This window comes from Mercenaria mercenaria, chromosome 9 (assembly GCF_021730395.1).
Source record: "Mercenaria mercenaria strain notata chromosome 9, MADL_Memer_1, whole genome shotgun sequence".
In the NCBI taxonomy this organism is placed as follows: Eukaryota; Metazoa; Mollusca; class Bivalvia; order Venerida; family Veneridae; genus Mercenaria; species Mercenaria mercenaria.
The window spans coordinates 59,029,728-59,050,692 of record NC_069369.1 but is presented as its reverse complement, the minus strand read 5'-3'; the positions used below and the strand labels follow the sequence as shown (position 1 = coordinate 59,050,692).

The window sequence follows — 20,965 nt, the reverse complement described above, 5'->3', positions numbered from 1 at the left end:
ACCTGCCTTAAGTGGAATCCTGCCTTAAATGGACACCTGTCTTATGTGGAATCCTGCCTTAAGTTGACACCTGCCTTAAAAGGAAACCTGCCTTTAGCAGAAATCTGCCTTATGTGGACACCTGCCTGCTTATACAGGGTTGACTGGATTCATTTCTGTCAAAATAATTTGTTGAGTAGTTGCTCTTTTTCAAGCCGGATATTCAAAATTGTTAACTATTATTTTCATTCATATTTATAAGGTTTAGGATTAAACATTTTAAAAGTAGATCAATGGTATATCAAGAACAAATATTTATCAACAGACGTTATACAAAAGTGGAAATATTGGATTAACCTATAAATAAAGAGATCCATCGACTATGGTAGAATAGAAGACCTGAATATTAGTAATTAGAAAACCATCATAATTTAATGGAAATTTTACCATGGCCTACTGAACAATTAAACAGATGCAGATAATGGGGAAATCTACAGCATCTGTTTTAAAGTACAATACCATTCAAGATCCTGAAAAAAAGTCAACTTTTGTACAGATATTTTCAGTACAAAAACTAAGAACAAAATTTGATCAAGATGCAAAAAACTGCTTGCCCATGTTTGATTACACTTGTCTCCAATATAAAAGAAAGTTACTCTTGCCAAGTACAGACAGACAGATGGACAATGCAGAGAATGCAAATTGATAATCAAGAAAATGCAGATGGACAATTGAGAGAATGCAAATGGACAATCGAAAATGAAGATGGACAATTGCAATAGTGTAGATGGACAAATGCCACTCATAATTATAAATGTGCATGATTGGAAAGATGGAATGTGGAATGTGATCATAAGACAGAATTGTGAAAATTTACCAGTACTGACGGTTATGTTCAAAATTTGTTAAAAATTTGAATTATTTCATACACCCAAAATTGACAAAGTTATTTATACTTTTAAATAAAATGTTCACAATAATTGTTATATAATATATTGGTCATGATTAATCAACAATCATGCTTTTTTGTACAGATTAGACAACATGGAAATTTTGACTAATTCAAAACACATTTTTAACTTAAACAAGTGGACCATGACGGTCCTGAATCGCTCACCTGTCCCCACATGACCCAGTTTTGAACTGAGTATGACATCGTTTTTTCTATTATTTGCTCATGTGACCCAGTTTTGAACTTGACCTAGATATCATCAAGATAAAAATTCTGACCAATTTTCATGAAGATCCATTGAAAAATATGGCCTCTAGAGAGGTCACAATGTTTTTCCATTTTTAGACCTACTCTAGTTTTTGACAGCACCTGACCCAGTTTCGAACTTGACCTAGATATCATAACGGTGAACATTCTGACCAATTTTCATGAAGATCCATTGAAAGATATGGCCTCTAGCGAGGTCACAAGGTTTTTCTACTTTTAGACCTACTGACCTAGTTTTTGACCGCAGTTGACCCAGTTTCGAACTAGACCTAGATATCATCAAGGTGAACATTCTGAACAATTTTCATGAAGATCCATTAAAAGATATGGCCTCTAGGGAGGTCACAAGGTTTTTCTATTTTTAGACCTACTGACCTAGTTTTTGACCGCAATTGACCCAGTTTCGAACTTGACTTAGATATCATCAAGATGAATATTCAGACCAACTTTTATACAGATCCCATGAAAAATATCGCCTCTAGAGAGGTCATAAGGTTTTCCTATTATTTGACCTACTGACCTAGTTTTTGAAGGCACATGACCCAGTTTCAAAACTGACCTAGATATCATCAAGCTGAACATTCTAATCAATTTTCATGAAGATCCATTGAAAAATATATCCTCTAGAGAGGTCACAAGATTTTTCTATTATTTGACCTTATGACCTAGTTTTTGAAGGCATGTGACCCAGTTTCGAACTTGACTTAGATATGATCAAGGTGTATATTCTGACAAACTTTCATGAAGATCTCATGAAAAATATGGCCTCTAGAGAGGTCACAAGGTTTTTCTTATTTTAGACCTACTGATCTAGTTTTTGACCGCACGTGACCCAGTTTCGAACTTGACTTAGATATCATCAAGGTGTACATTCTGACAAATTTTCATGAAGATCCATTGAAAAATATAGCCTCTAGAGAGGTCACAAGGTTTTTCTATTTTTAGACCTACTGACCTAGTTTTTGAATGCAGTTGACCCATTTCGAAATTGACCTAGATATCATCAAGATAAACATTCTGACCAACTTTCATACAGATCCAATGAAAAATATGGCCTCTAGAGAGGTCACAAGGTTTTTCTATTTTTAGACCTACTGACCTAGTTTTTGATTGCACGTAACCCATTTTTGAACTTGACCTAGATATCATCAAGATAAACACTCTGACCAATTTTCATGAAGATCCATTGAAAGATATGGCCTCTAGAGAGGTCACAAGGTTTTTCTATTTTTAGATCTACTGACCTAGTTTTTGATCACAGTTGACCCAGTTTCAAACTTGACCTATGTATCAACAAGGTGAACATTCTGACCAACTTTCATAAAGATCCCATGAAAAATGTGACCTCTAGAGTGGTCACAAGCAAAGGTTTACGGACGGACGGACGACAGACGCCGTGCGATCACAAAAGCTCACCTTGTCACTATGTGACAGGTGAGCTAAAAATCAAGTTCCTCTAGGCCTTCAAACAAGAATTTATCATCAAACAACTGACAGCGGAGTTGTGGTAACCAGACATTTTTCTTGTAGCACTTCTTTGCTTTTGGTAGTTATACTGAATCTATGAACTTCGGCTTGACTTGACTTGGTTCCTTGGGTTGACGGGCTCTATCTTTATTGTCTTGTTATTGTTTCTTTTGTTTTTAAAGAAAGGTACTGCAAACACTATTTTCAGATAAAAATTATCAACCAACCATATCTGCTAATAATGTATCTTTGCATCAGTAACATTATGTCAACTATAAAAGTCTCATAGGGGTTGAAAAGAAGTAAAGTCCAAAAATATCAAAAAATCTTTTAGCACTATGTAATACCAAGAAGATAAGTAAGCCGGCCCTATTATCCCACTTGTTATTATGAAATTGGTCAACACAATTATGGCTAAATCTGTTCACCAAATACCAGCAATTGTGTTTCACTGATTTATCACCCCATAATCTCTGTAAGCCTCTGAAATATTACAATCGGACACAATGACAGTCTGGGATTACCGGACTTAGGTTTGGCACAAATTTAAATCTGTACAACTAAATAAAAACTGTTTTTGACATAGTGGTTTTGCCAACAAATCTACATTAAAGAAATTTTAGCCCCGTCATTCTATACATATTTTGATACTTTATATCTAAAAAATGAACTTGTTACTTTGAAGTTTCTAACAGGTGAATATTTCAAAGTAAATTCAGCAGCTCATTTTTCTTATTACTATTTTTGGTTTCCTTTTTGAATTTTCTTTCTTTTTTGTATTTCATGAAATTTAATGAAATGCAAAAATAAAATGACTACTTCTTACATCTATTGCAAAAATCAGGTTTCTGTTGGTGTAACTAAGTAACTTCTGAACTAACTAGAACTGTCACAGGAGTGACTCATACCCCCACCATACGGTCTTGTCACAGAAGAATGGCAACCATAAGGAATTTTAAAAATACTTTGGAGTACTTCATCCTGGGCTTCCACATAAAAGTAATACTAGTATAATACTAGTATAGTAATACTAGTAAATATATTAAATCTCTAATATTAGAGATACACTAAAAGTGAAAACAAAAAAGTGTCTTACCGACCCATGTTACCACGGAAAAATGTTTTTATTTTTTACATAGGACTTATAATAAAAAAGTTAGAAAAATACCTAAAATATTGAAAATCTAAAAATAGACTAATTCCTGGAATTTAAGGGGAAGAAACTCAGTACAAAATTTAAAAAAAGGTTACTTCCCTTTGGCTCTAAGCCAATCAGAATGAGATATAGTGAAAATACATCACAATTAACCTTAAATTCTAGGTAAAAGGGGACACAATTCAAGAAAAATAGTGTCAGAGTTATGCACCTTGTGTCACATGATGTGGGTGATGAGGTGGAACATCTATTTTAAGTCTGAATCAAATCCATTCAGTAGTAATTGAGATATAGTGAAAATACATCAAAATTAACCTTAAATTCTAAGTAAAAAGGGGCATAATTCATGAAAAATTGGTGTCAGAGTTATGCACCTTGTGTCACATGATGTGGGTGATGAGGTGGAACATCTATTTTAAGTTTGAATCAAATCCATTTTGTAATAATTGAGATATAGTGAAAATACATCAAAATCAACCTTAAATTTAAAGTAAAAGGGGACATAATTCATAAAAAATTTATGTCAGAGTTAAGCACCTTATGTCACATCATCTGGGTGATGAGGTGGAACAACTATTTTAAGTTTGAATCAAATCCATTTAGTAATAACTGAGATATAGTGAAAATACAACAAAATTAACCTTAAATTCTAATTAAAAGGGGACATAATTCATGAAAACTTGGTGTAAGAGTTATGCACCTTGTGTCACATGATGTGGGCACATGATGTGGGTGATGAGGTGGAACATCTATTTTAAGTTTGAATCAAATCCATTCAGTAGTAACTGAGATAAAGTGAAAATACATCAAAATCAACCTTAAATTCTAAGTAAAAAGGGGCATAATTCATAAAAAAAATGGTGTCAGAGTTATGCACCTTATGTCACATGATGTGGGTGATGAGGTGGAACATCTATTTTAAGTTTGAATGAAATCCATTTAGTAATAACTGAGATAAAGTGAAAATACAACAAAATTAACCTTAAATTCTAAGTAAAAGGGGACATAATTCATGAAAACTTGGTGTCAAGAGTTATGCACCTTGTGTCACATGATGTGGGTGATAAGGTGGAACATGTATTTTAAGTTTGAATCAAATCCATTTGGTAATAACTGAGATAATAGATTTCGGGACGCGACGGGACGGGACGGGACGCGACGGGACGGGACGCGACGGGACGCGACAAAACTGACTCCTATATACCCCCCTCAAACATGTTTGGTGGGGGTATAATAACAAACATAATACAATTTTAAATGTATTACAAAATGACCGGAGTTACGCAACACAAGCCTATAGCCTTTTTTTTTCTTTTTAAGTTTATATTAATGTTACTGCCTACCATATTAAACAATGCATAAAAAATGAGAATGAAAGTATTTTGCAGAAATTGAATAAATAAGTCAAATCTATACATAAAAAATAAACCTGAGACAGCCACAATGTGGTTTTTACCTTGATTAGGTGTTCTTATTAACCCTAATAAATACCCTGCTATATTTCTATAATGGACTTTTTCAATTTGGACAGTACCATTAACTGTTAAAAGGGGTGTTTACCAAACAAATACTGACTGAATGGCGAACAGTGCAGATCATGACCACACTGCACGGATGTGCAGGCTGATCATGATCTTCACTGGTCGCAAAGGCAGAATCAATCATGCCCAGCATAATAAGGGTTAATGTTATAGCTTCAATACATTGAAAATGTTTGTCAGAAATGAAAAGAACTGGTTTTAGAGGCAGGTGCCTTCTGTTTACAGGATGCTCTTTAGCACAGGTTAAAGAATATGCATTTTAACCCTATCATGCTAGACACGATTGATTCTGCCTTTGTGACTAGCGTTGATCATGATCAGCCTGCACATCCATGCAATCTGATCAAGACCTGCACTGTTTGCTGTTCAGTCAGTATCTTTTTGGTAAGCACCCCTTTCAACAGTTAATGGTAATGTCCAAATTGAAAGATGGACAAGTTCGTTATAGGAATTTAGCAGGGTAAGGGTTAAAGAGTACACATTAAGCATGACCCTTTTATGCTGAATTTTAAGCTTGTTTTGGTCAACTACCAACATGCATTACAATCATGACCTTTTAGATTAGTTTTAAATTTTGCTTCAAACAACTTACCAACATCAAGGTCAAGGAAGCAGACATTTCCAACTTGATCAAACGCCACTGTATCTGGAGTAACGCACAAAGTTTGAAACATATCTGGGGAGTTGTTCACTACTTCCAGAACGAGGCAGCATTCCCGACACAGTGCCCATAATTCATCCTCCGGTAGACATGTATCACGGGCAACCAATACATCCGACAGACTCACTGTCTCATCTCCCTGGATGTCTGAGGTATCCATTGTAACTCAGTCCTCTGAAAATAAAATATAATATCAATTAAATAAAGCAAGTTAACATTAATATCCAATGAATAACAACCAGGTCACTAGGTTTCTTCTTTTGTATTTCTGGAATCTTTCCCTCCATAGAAAGGGAGATTATCTATAATATAATGTCATTATAAAAACCTGGTAAAAAACATACACTAGAGTTTTTGTCTTGCTCCATGAAATTACATACATCGTCTTAAATTTCCAGAATACAATTTTACAACTACATTACTGCAAAATTCTTCTGAAATTCAAATCATCTGGATTTTGATGCATTACTGTAAAAGCACACATTTTCTCTGGGTCAAATTTTCGCGATTTTGAGTATGTTTGCGAGGTTTAACATTCGCAAAATTGTAAAAACGGAATCATACTAAAATTTGAATTATACTAATGGTGACTAATTACGCTAGGATTAATTTTCGCCAGATGTAGGGCCTTGCGAATATAGCAAAAATTTAACCCTCGCGAAAATTTCTGCTTTTACAGTATGATCTTTTTTAAGATATGTAATAAAATCCTAAAAGTCCCATAGCATCATGTGACTAGAAAAACTCTCATTAACTGTTAACAATGGTTTGAATAGATCTGTTATTAGTAGTTACAGTAATATGATGTATATATAATCGCATATCTGGATAAAATTCCTTAGTATATTTAATTTGAAACTGTCAACAATTTATTGTTGATTTGTCCCTGATGCAATATTTTGAATACTCTTATAACCACATGTATGTAAACAATAGCTCTTGAAAAACACTCATGTAATATTCATATATTAACGTTAAATTGCTTAACGTTCATTTATGAAAGATAAATTAAATAAATGAATTGCTGGAAGGCAAGTAATTTTGCAAGGTCACGACATCAATTTACTATAAGATATATAATTTGATCTATAAAAGTTACTCTGTACTACTATGTTCTAAATGATGTTAAATTTTTGACCAAATACTGACATATTTTTATTAAGCCATAAAGATTGTATCCAGTTATATATTTTTTCAAATTATTGTCAGTTGATGAAATGTAACATCTCGTTTCAGTATACTTTTCCGAATTTGATACATCAAAAGCTATCCGTTCTTACATCAAGCGTGCCTTCTTAACAATTATCAAAAATACATTATACTTTAATTTCATTCAGATGTCAAAACCCATCTTAAAAAACAGATTTACTAATGTTTTGGAAATGATATAAAAATTACTGTCTTGATGTACGTTTTCAAGCTCATCTTAAGTATTTGACGATAACAAATTTTTCTTTTAAGTTTAAAATTATTTCAATTACAGAAGTATGTTTGATGGACCATAAAACAATTATCTGTGACTTTTCATGAAATAAAACACATTATTCACTAAATCATTCAGTAATGAGATCACGAAGTCTCATCTGAAGAATAAATAATTTGTTTAACCTTTAGCCTGCTAAATTTCTAAAGTGGACTGTTCCATCATTCAATTTGGGCAATACCACTTATTATTCAAAGGGGTGTTCACTGAAAATTTACTGACTGAATAGCGAACAGTGCAGACCATGATCAGATTCAGACTGCACGTATGTGCAGGCTGATCTTGATCTGCACTGGTCGCAAAGGCAGAATCACTTGCTGCCAGCAGGCTAAGGGTTAAAATGATATACAGCTGAAACTCGGTACCTTGCATTCCAAGGGCTTGTGCAAGTTTTTTCGGAACAGGACTTGAAAATATCTCCACGATAGCCGGTTCAATTTCAAAATAAGTCAGTGAGTTTGATATATCAAGTTTCAATTGTATATACAAAAAATAAAAAATCCTAATTTTCGTTATATATTTGACCCCATCTTCGATGAAAAACAAGTGCCATGGTAATTAAAGTTATTTTGAAGATCAGTCACAGAAAGCCGCCTTGCCATTGGTCGATTTTAAAAACTATGCTCAGTGTCTTCCAATCAAATGCTCGAGTGTTTTGAGACTCAAGTCTTTTATTTCATGAGGTACTGTTGAAACTCGACATCTTGACCTTACTTATCTAAAATTTCCGACTGTTTTGAAGATATTTTGAAGTCCTGGTCCAAAAACACACAAAATATAATTTAAGTCGAAATTCACTTATCTTGAATAATTGGAATTCGAACTGCATTCAGGTGCAAGCTAGAAATATTTCTATAAATGAACTATATATAAATAAATGAACCATGATGTTAAACAGTGATCTTTTTTATACAATAAAATGCATCTACATGTATACCGTATTTCAGTAGCTATTTTTGTAAAGTTAAAAGTCATGGTGATTTAGTGTTTTCGCTGTTTTTTTACGAAACATCACTGCTGATATTAAACTTGAGAAAGCTTACTATAAAGTTCTTTGCAACATAAGATTTATGTAAAAAGTAACTCTTTTCAGGGCAATAATAATCTCATGGTTACATGCACCACAATACGATGAGCAACTCCAGCTGGATTTCAATTTTTTTGGAAGTTGTATATCAAAAATCTATTCTGAATTTCTTTATGACTTGATACTCGAGATCTTTATTATATATAAAATTTGAATAATGACCTTGCAAAATTCACTTTATGTTTACACAATACTATATATCATGCACATATATGAAAACAAATTGCCCGGTTAGCTCATTAGGTAGAGCGAATGACAACAAGCGTAGTGTATGTTCTCCGATTCATGTAAGGAAGTTGTAAGCTACTTTGGAGGAACAAGTCGGTACTGGTGCAGAATCCAGGAACACTGGTCAGGTTAACGGACCCTAGTTACATAAGAAAAATGGTGTTAAGCCAAATCGTTCAATCAATCATATTTTAATACATCATTTCTTTTCATTTAATATAACAACAGTTTTTCAAATATTATACAACACTGCTAAAACTCACTGCCTGAAAAATTAATCCAATGGTCCTTTACTTTCAACTGTGGCAAAACAAAATGTTTTATGAATGTGAACGTCTAAATATGGTTCAATTTTCAATGTTCTGAATTCTTATGCCAAAAATGCTTAGTTAATACTCAGGAATATAATAATATCAAATATGTGCGCATAACCATACTAATATGACATCTCAAACTCTTACACGTGTAAGGCGCAACTGAGTTTTCCCCGCGTTGCACCCTAAATGAAAACCTGTATTTGAAGCGTTAATTGATACCATCTATAAAACCATAAGCATGTGCTTCAATGACTGAACATTATTTTAATAAATATGAATTTTAAATAGTGCTGTATTTATAATACGGCATTAAATCAAAAGGAAGTATCGTGAATAAAATACCGACCTATCTGAAATCACTTCTCCATGACCGATGGCTGGTTTAATTTCTTCATTTCTTCATGTTGACAATCAACAACTGGTTGAATATCTGCATAAAAAGATCAAAGACCGTATTTGTAAATAAAGAAATGTAATTGAATGTAAGTTTCCATATTAACTTGACAATATACTACGTATTATATATCACAAGGCGCAAAAGCAAAGCTACCTGTACGAAGTTTTATATTACCAACTTTAGATTGCTTATTTGTGCATTTAATGAACTGATCAAAACGGGTATTTGAACCTGAATATGCACAAGACAAATATTTAACTCTATTAACCCTTACCCTGCTATATTTCTATAATGGACTGGTCCATCTTTCAATTTGGACAGTACCACTTATTATTCGAAGGGGTTTTCACTGAAAATTTACTGACTGAATAGCGAACAGTGCAGACCATGATCAGACTGCACGGATGTGCAGGCTGATCTTGGTCTGCACTGGTCGCAAAGGCAGAATCATCTGCCGCCAGCAGGCTAAGGGTTAATTTTATGATATTTGAGACTCAGAGCAACAGTTTGCCTTGACTTAATTTCCCTGCATTTCAACCATCTCTCATGATCTTCATCAGCTCACTGATGTTATTAATGGAAGTCATGTGACAAGATCTAGTCATGTGACCATGGGAGAGCATTGTAGTCTCGGGCTAGGTCCCTGATAGCTATGTCATGTGACTTCTAACAATAACACAAATTAGCACATTAAGACCATCAGAGATGGTCCAAGTATTTTAAAAGAGGTAAATGTTTGCTCTTTGGAGTTATCAAAGAAAGAATCCAGAGCAAAGAAACTACATATTTAGTTGTAGGTAATATTTTGTTATCAGCTAGAGGAAAAAATTGAGAGAGCTTTAGTTTGATTTCGTAATGACTGATTCAGGAATTTCTGCACAATCACTAAAGGACTTTTGATGACCATTTTTTGAATCCACTACCTTTAGCCCATCAACAAAATGTTGTATGAACTTGCAGACACCTCCTAAAGGTATTGGGTGTAGCGGTTCTCGTATCGGGTGGCCTCGGTAGCTCAATTGGTAGAGCGTTGGCACGGTAAGCCAAAGGTCCGAGGTTCGAATCCCGGTCGAGGCTGCACATTTTTCCTGAGACTGTTACATGGGCATGTCATATGAATGTGCAACATGTCTCTTATATCATGCAATATAAATGACAGGTATTATATTTCTATATAGTTTGTCGCTTCAGAGTGCAACTACATTTTTATCTGTAAACCAGTTATGACAAATTTAATGAATAATTATATGGATAGGAAGTTGGGATTCACACAACACATTATACCAGTATATTATTATAATATATGTTTTTTTTCTCCAGATATTTTCAGTTTCAATTGTTCATAATAAAATATTTCTGTCAATCTGTTTGCATTATTACACAATACACATATTTTATCGATATTAAAAATGTTCTGTTTTGTACTGTTCTATAACCTATAGTCAATACAAAACGTGGTTACAAATGAATAGTAAACAAACAGTCAAATGTCAAAAAAAAAAAATCTATCCATATTTCCAACATTTCAAATATTCACTATTCATTTCTGAATAATATTATCAAATTAATACATGTACAATAGCTAAAGAATTAAAAACACATTACCATTATTTGTTAATCAGATAGTGCTTAATTCCAACAATTGTACAGCGACACAATCCTATCTCTTAAACAGTTCTTTATATGTCATTAATTCCGTTTTAGGTCTAATCCACAAAAACACTTCATATTTGCTGACAAAATTCTTAAAAGCATTTGTAAATTCTGCAATACACTACTGTACCATGCTTACTTGAAATTCACGGTGTAATTCTTACTTCAAGCGTGATCGGTATTTTGGCACCCGTACAAGTTTCCATAAAAGGGTAATCCTGGTAGGTATATCGTCAGGTGCTACACCACGGCGATCATTTATTTTCGGTATCATTAAATCTGATGGTTCGTTTCAAAAGAAGCTATAAGATGGATGTGTGGAAACAGTGTGACACTATTGTGAGACCTGGGTTAATAACACTTACATTCACAAAAGGGTGGACCTAGGACTCAACAAATTAGCACTGTAAAAAATAACATTTTAAAGGCAGGCAAATTGAGACAGTTGTCCTGCTCTTGATAAAACATTGCTTTCCACAGGTTAAATTTAGCAGCCTAAAGGAAATGACTAAAACTACTTAGTTCTTTAGTAAAACTAGATTAGTTGTAGTTTCAAATTGAAAGACAATATAACCCTTGAGTAAACATTCTGTCAAACTGTACCTGTTGCAGAATATGTAGATGAAACATGATAATTTGAGATTATATTTTCAACAGTGACTGCATCTTTACTATAAAATCATTCTACCATAACTAATTTTTATGTAACTATTTTACATGTATATTTATACGTCAAATGAAAAATAAATTTCATTGGTATTATCTTTTTCTTTATTATGACATTGACAGACATTTTTTGTCAATAAACCAAATTTCCAAGTTTTCATAACAATGCTATGCTACTATCGTGCAAAACTTTAATTCAGTCAAAACAGTATAAGTTAAAAAAAAAACCTGGAAAACATATTTCTGAAATTTAAAGCTGTTTTTCAGATCCAGACTCGGAAACCATTAATAAAATACGAGTTTTCGACTGGCCTAAGATCAATAAGCACAAGTGCTGCCAGAAATCTGGACATGGCCGGTATCACTATATCACACTACAATGGAAGCCAAAATCAATTTAGCCATCGTATTGATAATTTATATACTTCATTGAATTTTAGCACAATCAAAGTGTCATTCAAGCAGGTTTAGTGCCTGTGTAATAAATACAATCTCTGACAATGCTATTGTTTCCTTTAACAAAATGTTACAGATATTAAACCAGTCTGCAAAATATTTGTGCTGAGATATGTAAAATGTATTGTCAGAGAAACCAGCCAGGCTGATCAATGTTCTGAAGAAAAAATGGTAGGAGTCGCTTTGTAGCTTTCTCTGCAGCCCTGTTTGCATTCCTACAGTTACAATATGTTATCTTTTTTGACAGACTGAAAGTCTCTACTCTGAACAATATTTAAGCCAATCATGTTTAAAAGCTCCTGAGGTCAATGGTTTGAATCCTTGCAAAAAGCGAATTTGGCCGTGGTCTCCAAAATCCAATATCAAGATCCAAGTACTAGTCTAAGAGGGAAATCCAGAAAGCAGTCAGTGAGCATAGTTATCATACAATAGTTGTGAGAACTTTCTCTACAAACAAAAATATAAGATAAAAGAATTTTTCCTTGTAACTTGGATGGAAATATTCGACTTGCAGGTAACTGTTTGAATAGTAACAAAGCTCTGCTGAGTTACCAAAAAAACACTTACCACAGCGATAGATATTTCTAATCTACATTATACAGAAAGTAATATATAGTATTCGTTTTCTTGCATACCTTCAAATAATATCGAAACAATATAAAATGTATGCTTTTTTATTATTTTATCATAGTAGTGTATGAATTTACACATTTCATTCATAAATTGCAGCATGTGAGATGTCTTACACCCAAGTTTTTCCAGAACCGGCAAAAGCACAGGGAAGCGCTGTCTGGCATGCAAAAATATGTATTTTCTCATAAAAAAAACTTTTTCCGAATGAAAAACTATATTATACAAAACAAACAGCAATTATCAAGGTGTCTGAATTTTAGGTCAAAAACAAAAAAATTAATAAACAAATCTTTTAATATTGTTCCTTTTATAGATGTCATTTACATCCAGAAACTCATTTGCACCCTGGGTGTTAGACTGAGTTTTGCAGCACCAGTAAAACTGCCAGTAACTCCCGTCCTGTATGCAAGAAAAATAGGTTTGAACAAAAGTCAATATCCTTCGATTTGAACCAATAACCTCTCCCCTGGGATGTTACATTATAAACTATGCCACTGGTTAATAGTTGTTTCAGTTTGTACCCACATTTAGCACTGTAATAACCTACAAATATTATAAAGGTTGAAATTCTTTATCAATGTTGATCTAATGTGTCCTTTTTTTTCACTTTAAACTTCAGACAAACTAGGGGCCACTTCTTAAATTACTTTCATGTTTGCTTTTATAGTATCTCTGTCAATGTATGATCACTGACTGTAAGCGACCTTTTTTATAGTGAAACCTATCGTAAGAATGTATACACAAAGCATTTTATGACTATTACGAACAAAAACATAAATGACTAAAGTTGTCTTCTGCATATTTGGGCAGCCAATAAACTAACCTTTATTAAAATGTCGGCTTTTATAAGCACATTATGTTAAAGTCGTTAACTTAAATGCCTCAAGTTAAATATTACGCCTTATTAATAAATTGTGTAATTTCTGTCTGTTTATTCAATAAATAAATTTTGGCCTTGAAATCTGAATACGTTTTGCTAAAATCTTACACCAGTAAAGTCATTGCGCTTATCCGATGTAAGGATTTTGTAATGTTAAAGAAGCACTCATACGTTACTCAAAAGCTCTGTTTTACTAACCAGTCCTACATATATAGTCAGTCAATAGTTTGTACTATTGACTGGTATATAGTTCAACACAGGTTTGCTGGGCTGAAGTGAAATCTTGAGAGAGAAAAATGTTGACATTTATTTCTGTTGTCATGTAATAAAACATTTATTAAACAGCATGTTAATCCATAATCAACACTATCAGCTGATAATTGACTGGTTAGCCATTCAATAACTTTATGATATCATTTCCACTTACTACATGTCTTGCCGATCAATATCTTATTGTTTTTGTCCTTCTGACTATTGACCTGCTAGCCATTCAACAAGTGTTTTATTACATGACATTAGAAACAAATGCCCGCACATTTTTTAAAACTTTTTATATACGCAAAGCAAAGTTTTAGCAAACATGCATTGAATATGGACCAATCATGTAGCACAAACTATAGACCAGCAATTTATACAAGGAGTTATTGTAATAATAGCTCCAAATACACATTTTCATATTATATTTCTTGAAATAGTCATGCAGTATGGTTATATAAATAGAGAAAAGTTCAGCTAGTGGAAAAGAAATATTGCACGAAATTATACAACATCTGTCAACATAACTAACATTCAGACTGACAGTATGTTACTTATCCATCACATCATTTTACTGAGGTGTCATAAATTTGCATAAAAGTATATTCACTATAGTTATTTTTTATTGATGTTGTTTATTTTTTTTTTTTGTTACTTCTTCTTCACAATGTCTTAAAACATTTTGAATATGTATACATGAAAAGGCTGCAAGTACATGTACATTTTTCTTGCCTAACCAGTAATACAAAGGAAGGTGTTTCTTCAAATTAAACAAAAAGAAAAAAATACTGTAAACATTTATATATAAAGCAAAAACAGAATGTCAGAAAATCTGACAGTTTTCTTTACCCTCTTAGTACTCTGAACTTTTTTGATATACATAACAAATTTATGATAAATTCAGTTCCTTTTGTAATCTAAAATTTAATTAAAAATTCCATGTTCAAGTACCTTAAAAGAGAACAAACATGAACCAAAGTTAGAAAATATTTACCTTTAAGATAGACATAAACTCTTATCCACTCAAACCTTATATGAAAATCAATATCTCCAATCCAAACTATAGTATTGCCACATTTAAATTTTTGCCGATTTTTACTTTCAATTATCTCCCACAATTTTCTTTTGACAAGTTCAGAATACCTACTGACTTGCTTGTAATTAATAATTTCACAGGGTTTAACACTATCACTCTAGTAAATAATTAAATATGCGAACTACATTATTCTTTTAAAGGTGTGATCAACACTTTGGTAAATACTGAACAGTCTAGTCTCAAAAGCAAATTGCCTATGCATGTTTTTGCATGTTACAAATTATCAAAGGGGTATAACCTTACCTGTATTGGAATAGATCAATACCCAATCAGCATATAATGTACTACCATTACAAAGTACTTGACAGAACAAATGGGCTTTTATTTTGCGTATACTACAAAACAGTATTCAGTATTTTTGTTTAAAATCTATTTATGACGAATATGAACTATCCGTTAACTTTGTTTACACAATTGATTGGTCTACTGGGTGTACATGAATGATGATTAATTAACCAAACATAAGCACAGAATTTGTATTCTTCTCTTTCCGATTTTTTTTTCAAGTAAAATATATCTTTTAAATATTCTTTAAGTGTCACTTAAGTAGAAAAAAATATAATACAGTGCATTTTACAATAGAAAATCACTTCATGATTCCTTGCCCTTAAAATACATTGTATATAAAAAATTTAAACCACTTTTTGCCAAAAGTAAACAAAAGACCTTACTTTGTGATTAATCTTTTTTTTTGTAATTTCATAAAATAAACATTCAGTCAAAAAAGGTATTGATTACTAAAACTTTTCAAAAATTGTTATACATGTAATCATAATTTGATAATAATATGAACTTTAATGGTCCTTCTTCTAAACCTCTGTATTGTGACAACTTGCAGCAGTCTATTCTACCATAAACCCAGGAATAAATGCCCTAAAGGACTTTACAAAAGGGCGTATTTATTTAGGGGTCCAATTAAAAAACAAGAGCTGTCGGAGGACAGCAACGCTCGACTATTTAACAGCCTTGTCGCTTGAATGAATAAGAAAGTCGAAAAAGGGGCATAATTTAGTAAAAAAGTAAAATAGGGTTATGGAACCTGCATAGTGCTTATCAGCTCATGACAGTGGACAAGTGTATGAAGTTTCAATCCATTCCCATTAGTGGGTACTGAGATACCAGCTTACATATAAGAATTTAACCCAAAAACTCCTAAGTTGAAAAAGGGGCATAATTTTGTAAAATGCAAAGTTGAGTTATTGACCCTTTGCACTGCATGTCATATCATGACAGTGAACTAGTGTGTGAAGTTTCAATCCTTTCCCATTAGTGGATACTGAGATACCAGCTTACATACAAAAACTTAACCAAAAATTTCTATGTTGAAAAAGGGGCATAATTTTGTGAAAAGGCAAAATAGAGTTATGGAACCTGTGCAATGTAAGTCAGATTATCACAGTAAATAAGTGTGTGAAGTTTCAATCCATTCCCACAAGTGATTACTGAGATACCAGCTTACATACAAAACCTTAACCAAAAATTTCTAAGTCAAAAAAGGGGCATAATTTTGTAAAAAAGCAAAACAGAGTTATGGAACCTGTGCAATGTAAGTCAGTTTATCACAGTGAATAAGTGTGTGAAGTTTCAATCCATTCCCACAAGTGGTTGCTGAGATACCAGCTTACATACAAAAACTTAACCAAATCGGGACGCGGACGCGGACGCCGACGCGGACGCCTACGCATGGGCGAGTCCAATAGCTCTACTATTCTATGAATAGTCGAGCTAAAAATGAATTTTTCATAAGTGAATAAAGCTATAAATCAAAATTCTAATGTACACATTGGTGAAATTCACTTACATTCAAAATAGAAAACAACACTGTTGCTGAATATGGGTAATTGTTATCAAATAGCACTAACATTAACTTATGAGAACAAAAAAAAAAGAGTAAAAACTGCTGTTTTTTTTTAAAGGAGAAGAAGTCAAATTCTTTGGGGCACATTTATATGGGGAATACCGTAAACACAACACTTCTCCATACACTACTTTAATTCTAGCTTACTTCATCAGAACCTCTGTTCTTAAATGCTTACTCCGATTCTCTCTACCAGCCCCATCCCACCATAACTACTTTCATAGCCCCTTCTTCTAACCCGTGTGACCTTGGCCTCTCTCCCTTGCTTCTCTCATTCAAACACCACCCTCCCCGTCACACACACACACACACACACACACACACAATTTCCACTAACTCCATCCTTTAACTATTACCTCCAATTCTATTACCCTCTTGCATTCAAATGAAATATTTTTTCAAATTGCAGTTTAATATGCTAGCTGCTAGTATTATGTGACATTTTGCACATGTCAATCTTGATATGTAAATACCATTATAAAATACCAAAATTTAAATTCGCATTAGCTTTACATAATATAAGTCTTTGATGTAAATGTTTCAGTACTCTTTACACAAAATCTTCCTAATTTAGCCGCCAATCTTACATCCATTTCATGGTCCAAAAGAAAAGATAGCAAAAACTTAACGCAGTTTTCTCACTTTTGTCACCTTTAACAAGCCGATAAAATCATCGTGCACATGTTAAATCCACGATCATTTTATCTATGTCCAATACAGTACAACATTAGTATGTAAAACTGAGATACATAATTTTATTACTACAGTGAATTTGCTAAATTGTTGATCCAGATTGCCATCTCATGTGAAATTGACTGAAACATGACTGTTTTTGGATGGACAGACTACTGGCTACATGTCTAAATACTTTGCCGTATCATTTTCATCCACATATTCAACACTTAAGTAAGGGTATGCTATTACTTTCAGGGCTCCAGTAGGGCTCCGGCTTCATCATGCTGAAACTTCAGATCATAAATTGTTCATTTGTCTGAAACAGATTCTTCTAAACAAGCAGATCTTTTTACCACTTACAAGTAAAGCTTTCAACCTTATGTTAAAAAAAACAAACAAACAGATAAAACAGCTGTCCAAAAACATGTTATACATAATTACATGGCTAGAAAAGTGCTTCTGTACTTTTAATACTGTACATGAAGTTTAACATTTAGAGTCATAAAGGGAGGTTATCAAACAAGAGCTGTCACAGGAGACAGCGCGCTCGACTATGTCGATGCTGGATAGTGAAACTGGGCACATCAGAGGAAACTAGAGCTGTCACTGGAGTGTTTAATGACTCCAATTGTTGATGAAGATATTGCACAATAGCCTGAGTCTATGTCAAAAATATCAACTTAAAGTAATAAGAGAGATAAAGATAAAATGTATCAAAACACTATATAAGTATATCCTAAGCAAAAAGGGGCATAATTCATTAAATATTGGTGCCAGAGTTATGCACCTTGTGTCATATGGTGTGGGTGATGATGTTGAACAACTATTTTAAGTTTGAATCAAATCCATTCAGTAATAACAGAGACAGAGCGAAAGTGCATCAAAACTTTAACCTAAAATTCTAAATAAAAATGGGGAATAATTAATGAAAAATTTGCGTCATATGGTGTGGGTGATGATGTTGAACAACTATTTTAAGTTTGAATCAAATCCATTCAGTAATAACAGAGATAGTGAAAGTGCATCAAAACTTTAACCTAAAATTCTAAGTAAAATGGGGAAATAATTCATGAAAAATTGGTCCCAGAGTTGTGCACCTTGTGTCATATGATAAGGGTAATGATGTTGAACAACTATTTTAAGTTTGAATCAAATCCATTCAGTAATAACAGAGATAGAGTGAAAGTGCATAAAACTTTAACCTGAAAATCTAAGTAAGAAGGGGAATAATTCATGAAAATTGTGCCAGAGTTATGCATCTTGTGTTGTGGATGATGATGCTGAACAACTATTTTAAGTTTGAATCAAATCCATTTAGTAATAACAGAGGTAGAGAGAAAGTGCACCAAAACTTTAACCTGAAATTCTAAGTAAAAAGGGGGAATAATTCATGAAAAAATGGTGCCAGAGTTATGCACCTTGTGTCATATGATGTGGGTGATGATGTTGAACAACTATTTTAAGTTTGAATCAAATCCATTCAGTAATAACACAGATAGAGTGAAAGTGCATCAAAACTTTAACCTGAAAATCTAAGTGAAAAGGGAGGATAATTCATGAAATATTGGTGCCAGAGTTATGGCCCTTATGTCAGATGAGGTGGATGATGATGGGGAATAAGTATTTCAAGTTTGAATCAAATCCATCCAGTACTTACAGAGATAAGTTGAAAAAAGAGAAAGTGTAAAAGAACTTTAACCAAGGTGGGGATGCGGAAAGACGCCGATGCCGGGTCGAGTAGGATAGCTCTCCTTGTACTTCGTATTGTCGAGCTAAAAAGTACAGAACTAATAAAACTTTCTTCAACGTTCATCATTATTCAAACCTTTGACAAATATAGAGAAAAACAATTATCTGCAATAGGATTTAACAAGAAATTAATATACTTTGCGTTCATAATGGAAAATGTGGCAGTAACATTTTAAACAAAGGGCATTATGACCCTTTAAATGTAGCCCCATTTTAAAAAGTAACTTTTATAATTGTGAGTTACAGTCAAACAGTTCAAACCAGTGATAAACAACCACCTGTGAAAACATAGTCATTTGTGAGAAGTTGTCACCTGTGAAAAGTAACCATTGAGCCATAATGACAACTTGCTTCAGATTAAAACATTTTCCAGCGTACTACCATATAGATGGGGACTAATACTGGTGAATTTCATTGTTGCATCATACCATAAATGTCAATCTCAACAAACAAATTACTTTCCCTTAAATTATTAAATCTACAAAAACTGGTCCTTCTGGGTACCTATTTTGGCTTTAACCACAAAGTTTAATGCCAATGAAATAAAGTAATTTTACAGAATTTGACCTTAGAATAAACATCACCTGTAAGTAAAACCACTTTAGCATGGTGTATGTATACAAGCTTGATTGTAGTGTTCTATCCAGAAGGTTTAGGACTTTGGAGAGAAAAAATAGCATCTTTCTGAAACAGAAAACCTTACCAAGTTTGATGAATTCAGAACTAACAGTCATTAGGAACAAACACCATTCAACATTGATGCAGTACAACAATCAGGTTATATCATTCAACCCGAATAGAATTAGAAATCCTGTCAATAGGAAGAATCTAGAAATTGGTCTGAACGTCGAAGTAGGTCTTAAACATTTGCTGTCCAATTTAAGCTAGGCTTCCAATCTTTAAATGTGTATTGTTGTAGTATGCTAGTTCCTGTCAAACCAAATAGTGAAACAGAAAACCCTGTTGATGTCAAAAGGAAAGAACATACTATTTTTAGGAAAAATCTTCCTAAGGGAGCTAACATAGCTTTCTGTTCAAATTTCTTTGCTACTACTTTGTCAATGCTTCATGAATTACTGATAAAAAGTAGTTTCCTGAAAGGGAGGTAATATCAAACTTTGATAAAAATGATTGATCAGGAGCCGCAACTTGTCAAAATGACAAGCCAACTATTTAAATGAATTACTGACTTATTACTTACTTCTGTAATACAGGAAAAAATAATCTCCACTTCTATCAAATACACATCCTTATTCCTAGAAACAGAGAATATTTACACATTATAATATATTGTGTATGCCTTTAAAAAGAATATATTAATTAGAGCACAAATAAACTGATTCAAGCTTTATCAAACCTAATTGGCAGTGCTTTTAAAAGAAATTGTTGAAAAATTGAAACACCTTCATATATGTTTACAATAATTTCATGCTATACATTTCTTGTTCATTCATCCAAGCCACCACACAGGGTATCATAAACTTTTATTCTTGGTATAATTTTACTATA

General features: G+C 33.0%; 1 protein-coding gene and 1 non-coding gene across 7 annotated transcripts in view; one reads left to right on the top strand and one right to left on the bottom strand.

Annotated features, from left to right (window-relative positions):
- Positions 1-20,178, bottom strand: part of LOC128559530 (kinase non-catalytic C-lobe domain-containing protein 1-like) — a 73,694-nt gene extending 53,516 nt beyond the window's left edge. For 4 of the 6 annotated variants that reach the window (XM_053551487.1, XM_053551491.1, XM_053551490.1 and 1 more), the window contains exons 1-3: positions 15,073-15,349; positions 9,485-9,568; positions 5,955-6,197 (exon numbers count right to left, since the gene is read on the bottom strand). In XM_053551487.1, the coding sequence (XP_053407462.1) occupies positions 5,955-6,183 (229 nt within the window). In that variant the 5' untranslated portion in view covers positions 6,184-6,197; positions 9,485-9,568; positions 15,073-15,349. Of the gene's footprint in view, positions 1-5,954; positions 6,198-9,484; positions 9,569-11,140; positions 11,308-15,072; positions 15,350-20,159 lie in introns of those variants that run through there. The other 2 variants (XM_053551489.1, XM_053551488.1) reach the window with 2 other exon arrangements.
- On the top strand, positions 10,540-10,612 carry Trnat-ggu (transfer RNA threonine (anticodon GGU)). Its single transcript has one exon. It is a non-coding gene; the product is annotated as a tRNA-Thr (tRNA).
- Positions 20,179-20,965: the final 787 nt, after the last annotated feature.